The sequence below is a fragment of the Heliangelus exortis genome, chromosome 1 (genome assembly GCF_036169615.1).
Source record: "Heliangelus exortis chromosome 1, bHelExo1.hap1, whole genome shotgun sequence".
Lineage (NCBI taxonomy): Eukaryota > Metazoa > Chordata > Aves > Apodiformes > Trochilidae > Heliangelus > Heliangelus exortis.
The window spans coordinates 117,984,929-117,998,301 of NC_092422.1; the positions used below are offsets into that span (position 1 = coordinate 117,984,929).

Genomic DNA, 13,373 nt, shown 5'->3' on the forward strand with positions numbered 1-13,373 from the left:
ACAGCAGTTTCCATTTACTTTGCACAGTATGATTTTCTTAACAAGGAGCAATTCTCTAGACAAGGTGGGGGGTGTGGGGTGGTGGGTGCAGAAAGGTAACATTTTAAAGACAAGCATTACTATAGGATTGAATAATAGTAACAATGGAAAGCTAATACATTGTTCCATTTTTTCATAGGCAAGGTAACCTTTTTCAAAGGTTAAGGTAACCAAAACATGATTGATTGAGATAAGATTTTCAAGTATAATAAAAAAACCAGATTTCTTTAGTTGCTTTGAAAAACATATCTGAAAAGTACACTTGTATAAAAATAACCAAGTACTGTCATAATTCTTATACTTAATAAAACTGAATACATTTTTGCTAGCAAGTTCAAATAACCTGTGAAAATCACACAGAAGCGTGTACATCACACAGAGAATGATTCACAATTATGTTACTTCTCTAAAGGCAATACTTTTAAAACTTACTATGATATTTCACATTTTCAAAAGATAGAAATTCAATTTTTATTACCTTTGTCATTAAGATTCTCACTTGACTTCTCCCAGTTAGGGAAGGACTGCAATAAAGAAGGAATAACTTTGATTATGTGAGAAACAGACCTCTCAAAAGCATCATCCTGTTCAGAGATCTTCATCCTGAAAAAGTGTTAACTCATTACCTGAAAATGTTACTACATGAATGGAGGTGTTTCACTGTGTTATAACACATGAGCTGGGAAAAAAGGAAATTAAGTACAATTTCCATGGTCTAAACAGGTGTTTGTTTCTTTCTAGATGATGTACTTCACAGATGGCTTTCTATTTCATACGGCTGCTGCTTATTAAATCAGCTATGCCAGTTAATATTCAAATTCAACTCCTTCTGTAAAGGATTTTTTTTCACTATAAAGGTGACAGAGCACTGGCACAGACTGCCCAGAGAGGTTGTGGAGTCTCCTTCTCTGGAGACATTCAAAACACACCTGAATGTGTTCCTGTGTGACCTGCTCTAGGTGACCCTGCTCTGGCAGGGGGGTTGGGCTAGGTGATCTTTCAAGGTCCCTTGTCAAAAAAGCCCTAACTTTCTGTGATTTGAACCATGTCTAGAACTCATGGACACGACAAGAAGTCATATGTGTTCAGGAATTTGTAGGTTTCATTACCAAGGAGCTCTCTTCTGGTTGCTTTACCGTAAAGTGTTTGAGGGGTAAGAGACTCTAAACTAAGCTGTTTCCTTTCTCCAAACCCATTTTTGATGCTTGAACCTTTTAAATTTTTTTAACCACTCATCTCCCACTCATCTTACTGACCGTTAGTTCTTTCCCTATTTTCACAACTTTCCCATTCCCTGATTCCCTCCTTTATCTTTCCATGTTCTAATTTGCTGTGCAGATTAGGAGACCACATTTTCAAATGACATAACTGCAACTGAGCAGTAATAGCAATATGCCTCCAGACTGGTTTTGGATTATCAGGGTTTAAACTGATACTATGAAAGTGGTTGTGGTTGAAATACAGTCTCCCAGCTGCAGTGACAACAGACTCGAAATATTCTCATCCTAATGTTGGGGGATATACACATTTTAGTAATTCTGGCCTGTGTGTTTGGGACTGGATCATTCTGTGCAGCCAGACTCCTACACTGTTTTGAGTACTGCTTCTCCAAATTGGGAGTAGTGGATTCAGTAGCCCAGCTGAATGCTGAGTGTGGCTCTGCTTTACCATAAAACTACAGCAGAGCTGGCAACGTGCTATTCTAACATTGGTTGTTTTATTAACATATTCTCTTTGTGAATGTGTTTCAAGGCTGACCCTTCCAATGGAAAACAAAGGTGTTGTTGGAAAAAGCAATTAAAATTTGTACTTTTCTCACCATAATCAGTTCAAGGAGACTTGCAGCATAGTTCTTTTCCTCTTCTGTTCTTGGTTCTTTTAGATTCATCTCTTCCAACTCATTTTCCTGCTTTAAAATGTTGTTGATGTATTCCTGGTGGAACAATGAAAAAACAAACAAGAATGATGCAGATGTTTTCTTTGCAGAGGAAGACTTACGGGGCACCTTATAGAGAAAAGGCTTTGTATAAGTAACGGATGTATATGCTTCTTCTCCATGTCATAAAGTCCTTATATCTAAAGGTTTGCAGAGAGAATTTTTTTTTTTTAAACAGTATATCAAAGAGAGTAGTACATGTTGAGAAGGTAGCTGGTTGACAGCTTAGCAAGAACAAATCAACCCTGAAGACTGCATAGACTACTGAATCTCCAAGAACTGCTATACCAAGTGCACAAGAAGTCTGCTGACATTCATCATATTAATCATATTCACCATATTAATCATATTAATATCAGCTTAAGGAATAAAAGGTGTTCTAATGACCATTGTGATCTGTATCTCCCTCATGTTTGCTCTCCTACTAGGGGAAATGAAACACACAACAAACTGAAAAATTAGGCTCAGAAAAAGTCTGATGCTCCGGTTTTAGACATAAGTTTGCTTTGCTAGAACCACACTGAATGGTACAGCAAAGAATGCTTTACACTTCTCACCTTCCTTATAATTTAGAAAATGGATGGTGTAGGCGGCAGGTGCACGCCCCGCCTGTGCCAGCTGGGACTGGTCAAAATGCACATGCCCGATTGAGGCAGGGTGTGGTTCCAGCAGGTCCCAGAGCCAGGCGGATCGAACTTAGTCCTCTGATACTAATCCGAACCAGCACTAGCTCGACTGACTCTGTTCACGAACCGAGCTCGCGCCCGCAGCGAGATTCCTCTCACGCAACAGGATGGAAAAAAAAGGGGCCTTACAGCATCACTTTTCTAGAATGCTACAGGCAGTACCAAGCTTTAAGAATAGAGAAGGTTTGCAGAAGCAATCAGTTCCAGTTCTTTTTCATGCCTTCATACCTCTTAAATATTAAAGGAGATGGAGAAAGGAAGAATACCTGTTTAATTTTGTTCTGACAAATTGAGTATTTTGCTCAATATTTAAGATACCTCTTTCTGGGAAAGTCCATTAAATACTAATACATGAGCAATGAGGATATCTCCATAGCAGATTAATGCATTTACTATAAATGTTCCCTCAGTGCCAATAATTTTAGTATTCCTTCCCACTGTTACAAAATATGTTCTTCTTTGTCTAAAAGCCAACAACAGATCATGTCAGTAGTGAGACTTGGGATTTTGGTGTGGAACTTTTGAAATATTGCAATTCAAAGAAGAATTTGAAATTTTTTATATATTTATAGACTGTAACATTAATTCTGACAGACTGGCATTTTTGAAATGTAATTTAAAAAAACCAAAAATAGTCTAACCAGCTAGAACATGAAATGAACTTGACATGCTGTTTAACTTTCAAATTCAGTTTGCAATGCCTTCAAAGTGTGTTAAATGAATAAATTAGAGAACACATACATTTTGTTATTCTCTAACTGGTAAGTAATAATTGGTAAGTAAATAATAATTTAACTCACAATGTGAATTAAATAAATCAGTGTTTTATACCAACATAGAGAAGCACAAAGCTGCTTTGAGACTCAACTACTGAACTTTCAGATTCCATCTCAGAACACTTGCATGAAGTGCAGCTTGCACCTTGTTATCAACCACTAATGAGGGATGGGCACACACTGTCAAAAGGCTACACAGGAATTTGCTAGAAATGGATGGAGTGATTGAACTCAGACTTGAACCTCAAAATGTTCTGTACTGATTTATGAAACAAAATACGTAACCAAGACTAGAATGCACTTCCGTGACCTGGTCACCCAGTTCACTGCAGAATATGGTGAGTTAGAAATTCTTGAATAATTTTACAGATTTAAGCTTTTAAGTTTTTGTGAAGGAAATCAGACCATAGGCAGTAAAAACAAATAAATAGATAACAAAATTGACAGAAAGAAAGCTATTTGTTAATGTACTATCTGTGATGTGTACGGGACTGGATCCCACATATTTGCACAAAAACATAGGCTCCACGAGAGATGAGAACAGTGCAGTTGAGCTGCTTCAGGAGGACCCTTTTCTTAGAGAACCTGTCTGTAGGTGAAATGCTAATTGTTCAAATTACAGAGTTACAGTATAGAATCACAGAATGGTTCCTGTTAGAATGGACTTTAAGGATGATTTAGTTCCAACCCCTCCACATGAGCAGGGACACCTCCCACCAGACCAGGTTGCTCCAAACCCCGTCCAGCCTGGCCTTGAACACTTCCAGGGAGGGGCAGCCACAACTTCCCTGGGCAATTTGTGCCAGTGCCTCATGACCCTCAACCTAAGACTTTCTTCCTAATGTCTAATCCAAATCTACTCTCTTCCAGTTTAGAACCATAACCTCTTGTCCTATCACTACATGTAGCAGATTATTTTTTTATTCTGGGTATGTACTGCAAATCCATGTCACCCAATTTGTCTATTCTGTTGCCTACTGTAAGAAATTATCAATGTGATTGTACTACCTTGATGGAAAGCTGCAGCTTTGCTCTTACTTCATCACTGAGTGGCTTATACTGGAAGAGCTGACGGATTTCCAGTTTATTAGGACATTTTCGCACAGGTACCGGCAAGTGTGTCTGCTCTTTGGATCCAATGCTGAGACCCCTCCAATTACGTTTTCTGACTGAGGGACCTGTGACCTTCCTCTGAACACAGGCAACAAAAACAAGCAGTTGTTAATATCCTGCTGACTAAATGCAATGAGAATCATGTATCAGCTGAGAAGACTTAATAAACTCGACTTAACAATGTCACATTGTCCAAAGCTTCATTTCCCCACCCGGTGACGAGCATCTATTACTTAAGCAGTAAAAGACAATATTGAAACAATTATACCTCAGGAGAAGAAAATGTGTCCTGAGGCCTTGACTGAAGATTTGGAGGAACAATACTCTGTGTTTCTTTCTTCATTACCCAGCGGGAAGCTTCAGCCAAAGGTCGGAGGATAGTAATACTTAAAATACCTGGTTCAAAGGCACATTTAGCTAAGAATCAGTTCAAATCCAAAAATTATGGACAAATGTATCAGGCTTCCAGAAAAATATACTTACCTAAGTATAAAAAAAAAATTATTATCAGGGGGTAAAACTCCATTTGAAAATGTGGTATTCTTGGTTACAGATAATATCAGATCACTGAAGTGGTTTTAGAATAGTTTCAGTAACTCAGACCATGTTTCACAACCACTGACCCATGTTTACTGAATACTAATTTCCGATATAGGTCATCATAGTCAGAACATGCATAATTCTTCACAGTATTTCAAGTTTAGCAATCTAATAACTGGATGTATTCCATTAGGGGTTATTTATTATATTTTTAAATTGTTCTGATTAATTTTAATATCCTTCAAAATATTCTTTCCAAGCCATCCCCAAAATCTAATTATTCTACTAGTATCTACTCTGCCTGGGATAGACTTTTGTGCTATAAAACTGAATTGCCACTGAGGTATTTTGTCACGCTCATACAATTTTGAAGCCTTGGTGCCAAGGCAAGTAGAGCCAGTATTGAGAAAGGTAGAGTATGAAGCCTGGAAAGTAGATGTGCTGCTATTACAAATGCTTGCTGGTTGCAGGCAAGCTATCTTTTCTATCTTCCTGATCTTTCCACTTTTGTTATCTTTCTGGCTCCCTCAGGGCCCTTTGTGTTTTCTCTTTTTCCGTAGCAAATTATTTTATTCACTTTATACAACAGGGAACAAGTCATTATCATGAACAGAGGCAGCATTTTAAAATGTGCAAAACCCAGTAGAGGAGCAAGTGCAAAAGCATACTTACAATTATCAATATTTAAGAAGAATGTTTAGTATCTTATGACTTGAAGCCTACCCTTCTATCAAAGCCCCATATAAAGGGGAACCACACATTCCTGTCTTTTTAAAGATATATTTATTTTCTTAGTATTTACCTGTTACACCACAGTGTGTTTTATAGAAACATAGTCTCTCCAGCTAGCTTTATAGTGACAACTAACCATTTCAGAATACAACTTCTTGCATTGCTACTACCAGATGTTTGGTGCTGTGTACTATTGCAATCCTCTATTTCAGTCACATTTTTCAGCTTCCTAATAACATATATTTATCCTTTCCAAAAGCCAGGCTATGGATCAACATCAGAGTACTGTTGTCTTCATTATAGATATAGCTATACGATTAATAAAGCCTGCTATACATTCAATGTTTTTTGATGGTAAATACACAGAGAATCTAGGCATTTGCTCATTGCTTTTATTTGTGTGTCTGAGAGCAAATAAAGATATGCCAGCTGTTTGTTCACTTGTCCATTCACAGCATTTTTCAGTCAATTCTCTGCTTCTCAGAGTTTACTGACAGGGTCTTTCTTCCTCCTGCCACACTGCCAGAGGCGTGGGCACTTGTCTCCATGGGAAAAAACATATTCAAATTTCCCATCCAATAAGAGTTAAAAAACTCCTGACTTCACCTTTTGTAATTATTGCTGTTATTAGTTCATCAGAAAAGAAATAAATTTTTCCTACCTGGACATTCTTCTACAGGATCCTGCAAGACAGCAGCAGCAGGATCATGAACAGCCTCAGCCAGATACTCGTGTACATCCCTGAGCCGCAGGAGTTCGGTTCCAGAACCATCCGTGTAGATGACAAAGAACCTACACAGCCAAACCACACAGATTGGATTGTATCAGGCACAGGAAACAAATTGGGGGCTGCCCTCCACCAGCAACAGGCAGTTCCACCAGGCTCCAGTGGACCCACTGCAGGGCAAAGCTGAGCCCTTCAGATTAGATGGTGCAGGCCCTGGGAATGTATTTAAGAAAGGGCAAAACAATACACAGGCAGTGACAAGTGAGGGGGAAAAGTGTGAGGAACAGCCCTGCAGACATGAAGGTCAGAGAAGAAGGGAAGGGAAGAGATGCTCCAGGTGCCAGAGCAGATATCCCTTCTGGAGGAGATTATGGTGGAGCAGTTATTCCCTTGCAGCCTGTGGGGAGGATCATTCCAGTCCAAGTGGGAATTTTGTTAAGGAACTGTACCTGTAGAGAGCCTATGCTGGAGCAGGTTTACCCTGAAGGACTGCAGTCCATGGAAAACACCCATGCTGGAGGAGCAGAAAAGTGTGAGGAAGAAGAAGCAGCAGAGAGGAATTGTTATGAACTGATATTCCCTCAATTCTCCATCCCCTTGCACTGCTGAGAGGAGGTAGAGGGGTCAGGAATGGAGGAGTGATACTGTGCCTGAGAAAAAGGATGGGGGAAGGTGTTGGTAGTTTTTCTCTTTGTTTCTCACCATCCAATTCTATTTGAATTGCCAATAAACTAATTCATCAAGTTGAGCCTGTTTCATCATTAATCATCAAGTTGAGCCTGTTTTGCCGCTGAGAATAACTGGAAAGTAATCTCCCTGTCTTTATCTTTACCCATGACCTTTGACCTTCTGAGTTTTATTTTCTACCTTATCCTGTTGAGGAAGGAGAGTGAGAGTGGCTGGGTGGGCATTTGGCAGCTGGCCGAGGTCAACTCACCATATTAATCAAATCCAATGGCTTTCAAATTACATTTTTTCTTAGATGGCAAAAGCGAAAAAGCACTGTGACACCACAACCAGGAAATGGAACTCCAAAACAATGACATCAAATGTGCAGAGTACTGAACAAAGGAAGCACAAAGCCTGTACAAACACAGTGTACTGTAGAAAGCAAGTATAAATCTCTGAATCCAGTGCAGTTTACCTGGGGACGTGCTCATCACAAGTAATAGGTTTGTTAACTTCTGGGAGCACTGATTCAGACTGTGTATCTTCTTTGTCATCAGAGGCCATGCTAGGAACAGAAACAGATGTGCTGCCATCAGCCATGACCTATAATAGAAATTATATAAATGGATTACATGATACGTTTAAAACAGTAGCTTGCTGCTGAATTGTACTATGACCTAGCCTAGTGAAAGAGACAGAAAAAGCATTTTTCAGGTTCAGCAACCTGGAATTCAGAGGAAAAAAGAAAGATTAAGAAAACTGAAAAGACAATGAAAAAAGCAAAACAAACATTTCTAAAAAGACATGCCATATCATAAACATTAATATCACATGCTAATTTTTAATTAATGCTTGGGGGCTGTTAGTTGTCAAATGGGACCTTTCATGCTTAAATTCTATCTCCAACATACATATCTGCAGGCATCAAAAGGCAACTTCACACAAAAATACTCACTTGCTGGTCAAGCCAGATAACTCAGACAGGCACTGATGTACCTCTGTGAGGTATACATGTATCTATGTACCTACACACACAGATACACATAAATATATACATAATTATCTGTATGTCTATTTGTTAATGTTAGTTAATAATTACACATTACATACAGATATACTAACAGAGGTGAATTTATAAATACAAATATGTGTGTGTGTGTATAAATTGGATATACATACAAGTAAGTATATGTTTTACAGGTGAAAGTATGTGTAAGTATATACCCCTGCATATGCACACATTTATATACTGGTTGACATAGGAAGAGATTTAAATGATATATACATGCATTACGTCTATTTATCTATACACCCACATATATCTGGTGTATATACATAAAAATATATATACACATCTATATACGTGTTGATATATGAAGAGATATAAGTAGATACAGATTATATATGTATACTTAGCTACCTACATATACATTTATATATGTATCAGTAAATAGGTATAGAGGGGTCCTTTTTCAGGCATTTATTAACTTTTAAAAAATGGTCTCAGATAATCTTATTATAATACTGAGTGAATTCCCACAGTATTTCCTTCTCGTGCTTATTAACTTATGTGCCATTAACATATGCACACAAGGTATAATAATGCCTCTAATTCTTAGTGCAGCCAGTTGAAGGACAGATGCCTTTGGAAGATTCAGTTTAAACCAATGATTCAAAGGGTGGTCCATGAACTGAATCTGACACACCCAGTTCACACCTGTACTGTTATAGTCTCAGGTGTGACTTGGACAGAGGAAGAACCACTCCTATTACCCTTGTACCTGGCTGCCATTCATACCAACCATTAATCAAACTTTTCTTACTACATCCCTCCATGTCTCCTGTGATCACTGCTCTCACAATACTTTCAGTTGTCTCACAGTCTCTTCAGCCTCCACCCTCCGTTCCCTAAGTATCAGCTGAGAAAAAGCAGGACGTGCTGATGCTGAGTAACTTTTGTGGTGCTTTGACTTTGTATGAACTTGATGACTCTGAAATTTCTACCCCCTGATGATTAATTCAGTTTTTCTTAGGGAGAGATTGGCAGTGTAGATTTATATAAGCATTGTTTCTTCGGCTTAAAAACTGTAGTATAATGCATGTGTCCAGGGCAAACTCACTACTGTTTCACAATAATCTGGGAAAATGCTAATGATTACAACTGCAACAATAGAAAGTATATTCTAAAGATGTCAGACTCAGAATCTTTAATGAGGACCTTTGATTAGAAAACAGTATGCAGGTCACAGACACTCAGAAGATGACTCCTGAACAAAAAACTAAGCACTAACCTAGCTCAAAAATATCTCTTAGGTGTGAAAAGATCACAGCAGAATCAGTGTGATTTTAAAGACTGAATCATTCCTTCTACAACAGTATTTCTCTTATCAGGCAGATTAAAGTGTTGCTCTGGATCTTCTGAAAAGCCAATGTCCTCTCTCATTGATAGGGCAAATACACTAATTACGGTAACTTTACAGGTGAGGCAAAATATAACCACGTTTTATCAGTCTCTCTACACAGGGGGAAATACTGAGAATGGGAAAAGCTCAGGAACATTTCAGAGGCCTGATTCAGGAACTGTTCCTTCTCCCTACCTAAGTTACTTTCAGTGCTATACGGCTACAAGCTGACTTTGAAAGATATTTATAAGATAAAACCACTTAAAATTCATAAACTTGTTCCCTTCCATTAATTTACCTTGAAAAGATTCCCTTCAGGATCCATTGTCTCACAAATAGTGGTTGAAGTGTGTTTCATAATGTATCTCCCTGCTTGTTTCTCTTCTTCCTTGCTGTTGATATCGTAAACTTCATGGGTATAAACTGCTGAGCAATCTTCATCAATGAAAAGAGAGCCTGTCTTGCTGGGTAAAACCTATCACAATAAGAAGGGAAGAGGTTCAGTCCTGAAAGGTAAAATCTTCAGTTAAGAGGTACCATGAAAATGAAGAACATATGCAAATGAAGATGAGAGCTCTCACACCTTTACTATTGAATCATCCAGTCTTGAGGGACTAGAGGGAGAGAAGGAAGATGAGGTCTAGGAATTAGGCTGCTGTCAGCCTCTGTAAGATTTTCTTTAACTTGAGGAAGTTTAAGCTTGTGATTTAAGTATACAATAACAGTTACGAGGAAATATAATAAAATAATATTATCTCAAATTGGAAGAGAGTCAAAAGGATCATCTAGTCCAACTTCCTGTTCCTTGTAGGACTGCCTAAAAATAAACCATACGACTAAGAGCATTCTCTAGATTTCTGACAGCCTTGGTGTCATGACCATTTCCTTGGGGAGCCTGTCCCAGCAACAAACCACCCTCTCAGTGAAGAACCTTTTCCTAATGTGAAATCTGAACTTTCCAGGACACAGCTTAATTCCATTTCCCAGTCCTACCACTGGTCACCAGAGAGAGCAAATAGGCATCTCCCCCTCCACTGGCCCCCTGGATCAACCTGTAGGCTGTGATGAGATCCCTCCTCAGTGTTCTCTTCTCAGAGCTGAATGAAGCAGCAGCTGAACCTCAGCTGCTACTCATAAATCCTGTCCTTGAGACCTTTCACCAGCCTGGTTTCCTTCCTCTGGACACAATGTAATAGTCTGATCCTTCTTATACTGAACCACTGCAGCAGTGCAGTGCAGAACCTCCCTTGGCCAGCTAGCTATGCTGTATTTGATGCATCTTAGGTGATGGTTGGCCCTTTTTGCCATCAGGGTACACTGTTGATTCATACTCAACTTGACATACACCTAGACTTTCACATCCATGCCTCTTGTCCCACAATTCATATGTATTACCAGGATTACCCTGCCCTAGGTGAAGAGTCCATCACTTTTGCTTGTTAAATTTCATACAGTTGGTGACTGTCCAGCTTTCTAGTCTAACCAGATCCCTCTGGAAGGCCTCCCTACTCTCAAGGGAGTCCATAGCTCCTCCTAGTTTAGTATAATAATCAAGCTTACTTAATGTTCATTTGTTTCCTGTGTCCAGATCATTTATAAAGAACACTAAAGAGCATTGGCCCTAAAACTGAGCCCTGGGAAACTGCACTGGTAACTGGCTGCCAGCCTGAAATAATCCCATTTACTATAAGTCTTTGAGACAACGAATTATGAATTTGTGTATCTGTGTGGTAAACATTTTGTCCAGAAGGATACTGAGACACAGTATTAAAAGCTTTGCTACATCAAAACAAAAATGACACCATCAGCTGTCTTCCCCTGGTTGACTAGATGGGTGATATTGTCAGAAAGTAAAATTAACTTGGTTAAGCAGGACTTTGCCTGCATGAAACCATGCTGGCTATGACCAAAGACTCTCTAAGTGTTTTTCAAAGTAACTCTCAGAACAACCTTATCCATAATTTTATGAGGTGCTGAAGTAAGACAGACAGGCCTGTAATAATCAGGGTCTTCCTTCTTACCATTCTTGAAAACTGAGACAACATTTAACAGCTTCCAGTCAGCTGGGACCTCTCATCTAAATATTGGCAGAGTATAAAAGAGACAGATCAGAGGATTTGGGAAGGCTATAGAGAAAGGAGTTAAAACAGTTAGGTTAGAGATGCTGATGGCAGAGAACCTAAAACACAAAGATAGATTTCACTGTCACAAATTAAAAATAATTCCCACCTGATATGTTCCATCTGGCTTTGCTGTAATAGATGTGCCATCTCCAAAGATGGTAAAACAGGTACCATCCTCACAATTTGTTGTTACAGTAGCAAAATCAGGATTCTCCACTTTCATATATCTCACCCTCCTTGTGATGGTTTCCATGGTTTCATCTAAGAATTAATACAGCACAACTAGGAAAAGTCTTAGGATTCAATTTGCTTTTTCTTTCATAAGGCTGGATGCTTATTTCCTCAGCAAAAGACTCTTAGACTTCATAACATCCTTTATCACATTGTTTTATCTTAGGTTAACAATAGGCAACCTTCAAATTTTTGGAGTGTGTACTGAACACAGGAAAATCCAACAGCAAAAAATGTCTGTAACCATTTGTGGCTGGTGTAGTCAGGAGTGTACTCTATAGTTTATTGGTACTAATATCAGTACAGTACTAATGGCAATGACATGGATATTTGTAACATACAAGTTGGACCACTGAAATTATCTATGGCTGCAATACAAGCTCAAAGATGTGAAGAAATTCCTTTTCAGCAGCAGCAGTAGTCATGAAAAGCAAACCAAACTGGTATGTTAATCCAGTCATTCACTTCCTATTGAACAGAAAGAACACTTCAAAGTCACTGTTTTGATCTTTAAAATTCCACAGGCAGGTGTTCCCAACCAGAACTTTCAGTGTTTCAACACAATAGTTCTGACACCCACATAGTAAATATACACCTCATGTTAATTATGAAACTTTTACAGCAATAGAACTAAGCATACAGAATATACAGTCAGCCAGAAGAAACAGGTGACCATTAGTTCCACCTGTTTCAGGCAAATGTACTTTCAGTTCTACTAGATGTAGCACTTTCCATGGCCATTTTCAATCAAATTTTGAATACCTCCAAGTTTGGTGAGTCCATGGCTTCTCCAGGGAATATGAGGATGCCCTGTCTAAGACTCAAATCAGCTGGCTTGGTGTATCAGGGTAAATGGAGTGAGGGCAATCAAGGTACAAGAATTAAGGTACTGTGTTCTCATGGTGAAGGTGGGTCATTTAAGCATATACATGGAAAGAAGGAAATTTGTTTTTTTGCTACAATGTAATATTTGCACTGAATACTGCTGGAAAAAAAGATCAAGCAGACAATTAAACCTAAACTACACTAGTAGATTCGTTACCTAGGCTATTGGTATGAGGCTTATTCAGTATATTTTGACAATTATCCACTTCACAAGATATAGCAGAGATAAGTGCTTCTTTTCTGATTTTACCTGCTTCCTCAATATCCTCTGGTACAAAATGCTCTTCATGGTTTTGATAAAAAGTTGTGATTCTAGTACCATCAGCATGATCTACTACTCTGCTACCGTCCAGCCTCTCAACAATAATCACATTGTCATCTCGCACAGTCATAACCTGAAGGAATGAAGGAATATTCATTTATATTAGAGTGATCCTTGTAACAGCAACAACAGTAAGAAAAGGCCTTATGTACTGAAACCAATGAAGCTAGACAGCTACAACTTCATCTACTT

General features: G+C 38.6%; 1 protein-coding gene across 2 annotated transcripts in view; it reads right to left on the bottom strand.

Annotated features, from left to right (window-relative positions):
• The window catches only part of SPAG17 (sperm associated antigen 17), a 98,660-nt gene that overhangs the window by 16,244 nt on the left and 69,043 nt on the right, over window positions 1–13,373 (bottom strand). For both annotated transcript variants that reach the window (XM_071761146.1, XM_071761139.1), the window contains exons 29-37: window positions 13,110–13,254; window positions 11,850–12,004; window positions 9,919–10,095; window positions 7,694–7,821; window positions 6,484–6,614; window positions 4,819–4,946; window positions 4,446–4,628; window positions 1,859–1,972; window positions 518–563 (exon numbers count right to left, since the gene is read on the bottom strand). In XM_071761146.1, the coding sequence (XP_071617247.1) occupies window positions 518–563; window positions 1,859–1,972; window positions 4,446–4,628; window positions 4,819–4,946; window positions 6,484–6,614; window positions 7,694–7,821; window positions 9,919–10,095; window positions 11,850–12,004; window positions 13,110–13,254 (1,207 nt within the window). The remainder of the gene's footprint in view (window positions 1–517; window positions 564–1,858; window positions 1,973–4,445; window positions 4,629–4,818; window positions 4,947–6,483; window positions 6,615–7,693; window positions 7,822–9,918; window positions 10,096–11,849; window positions 12,005–13,109; window positions 13,255–13,373) is intronic.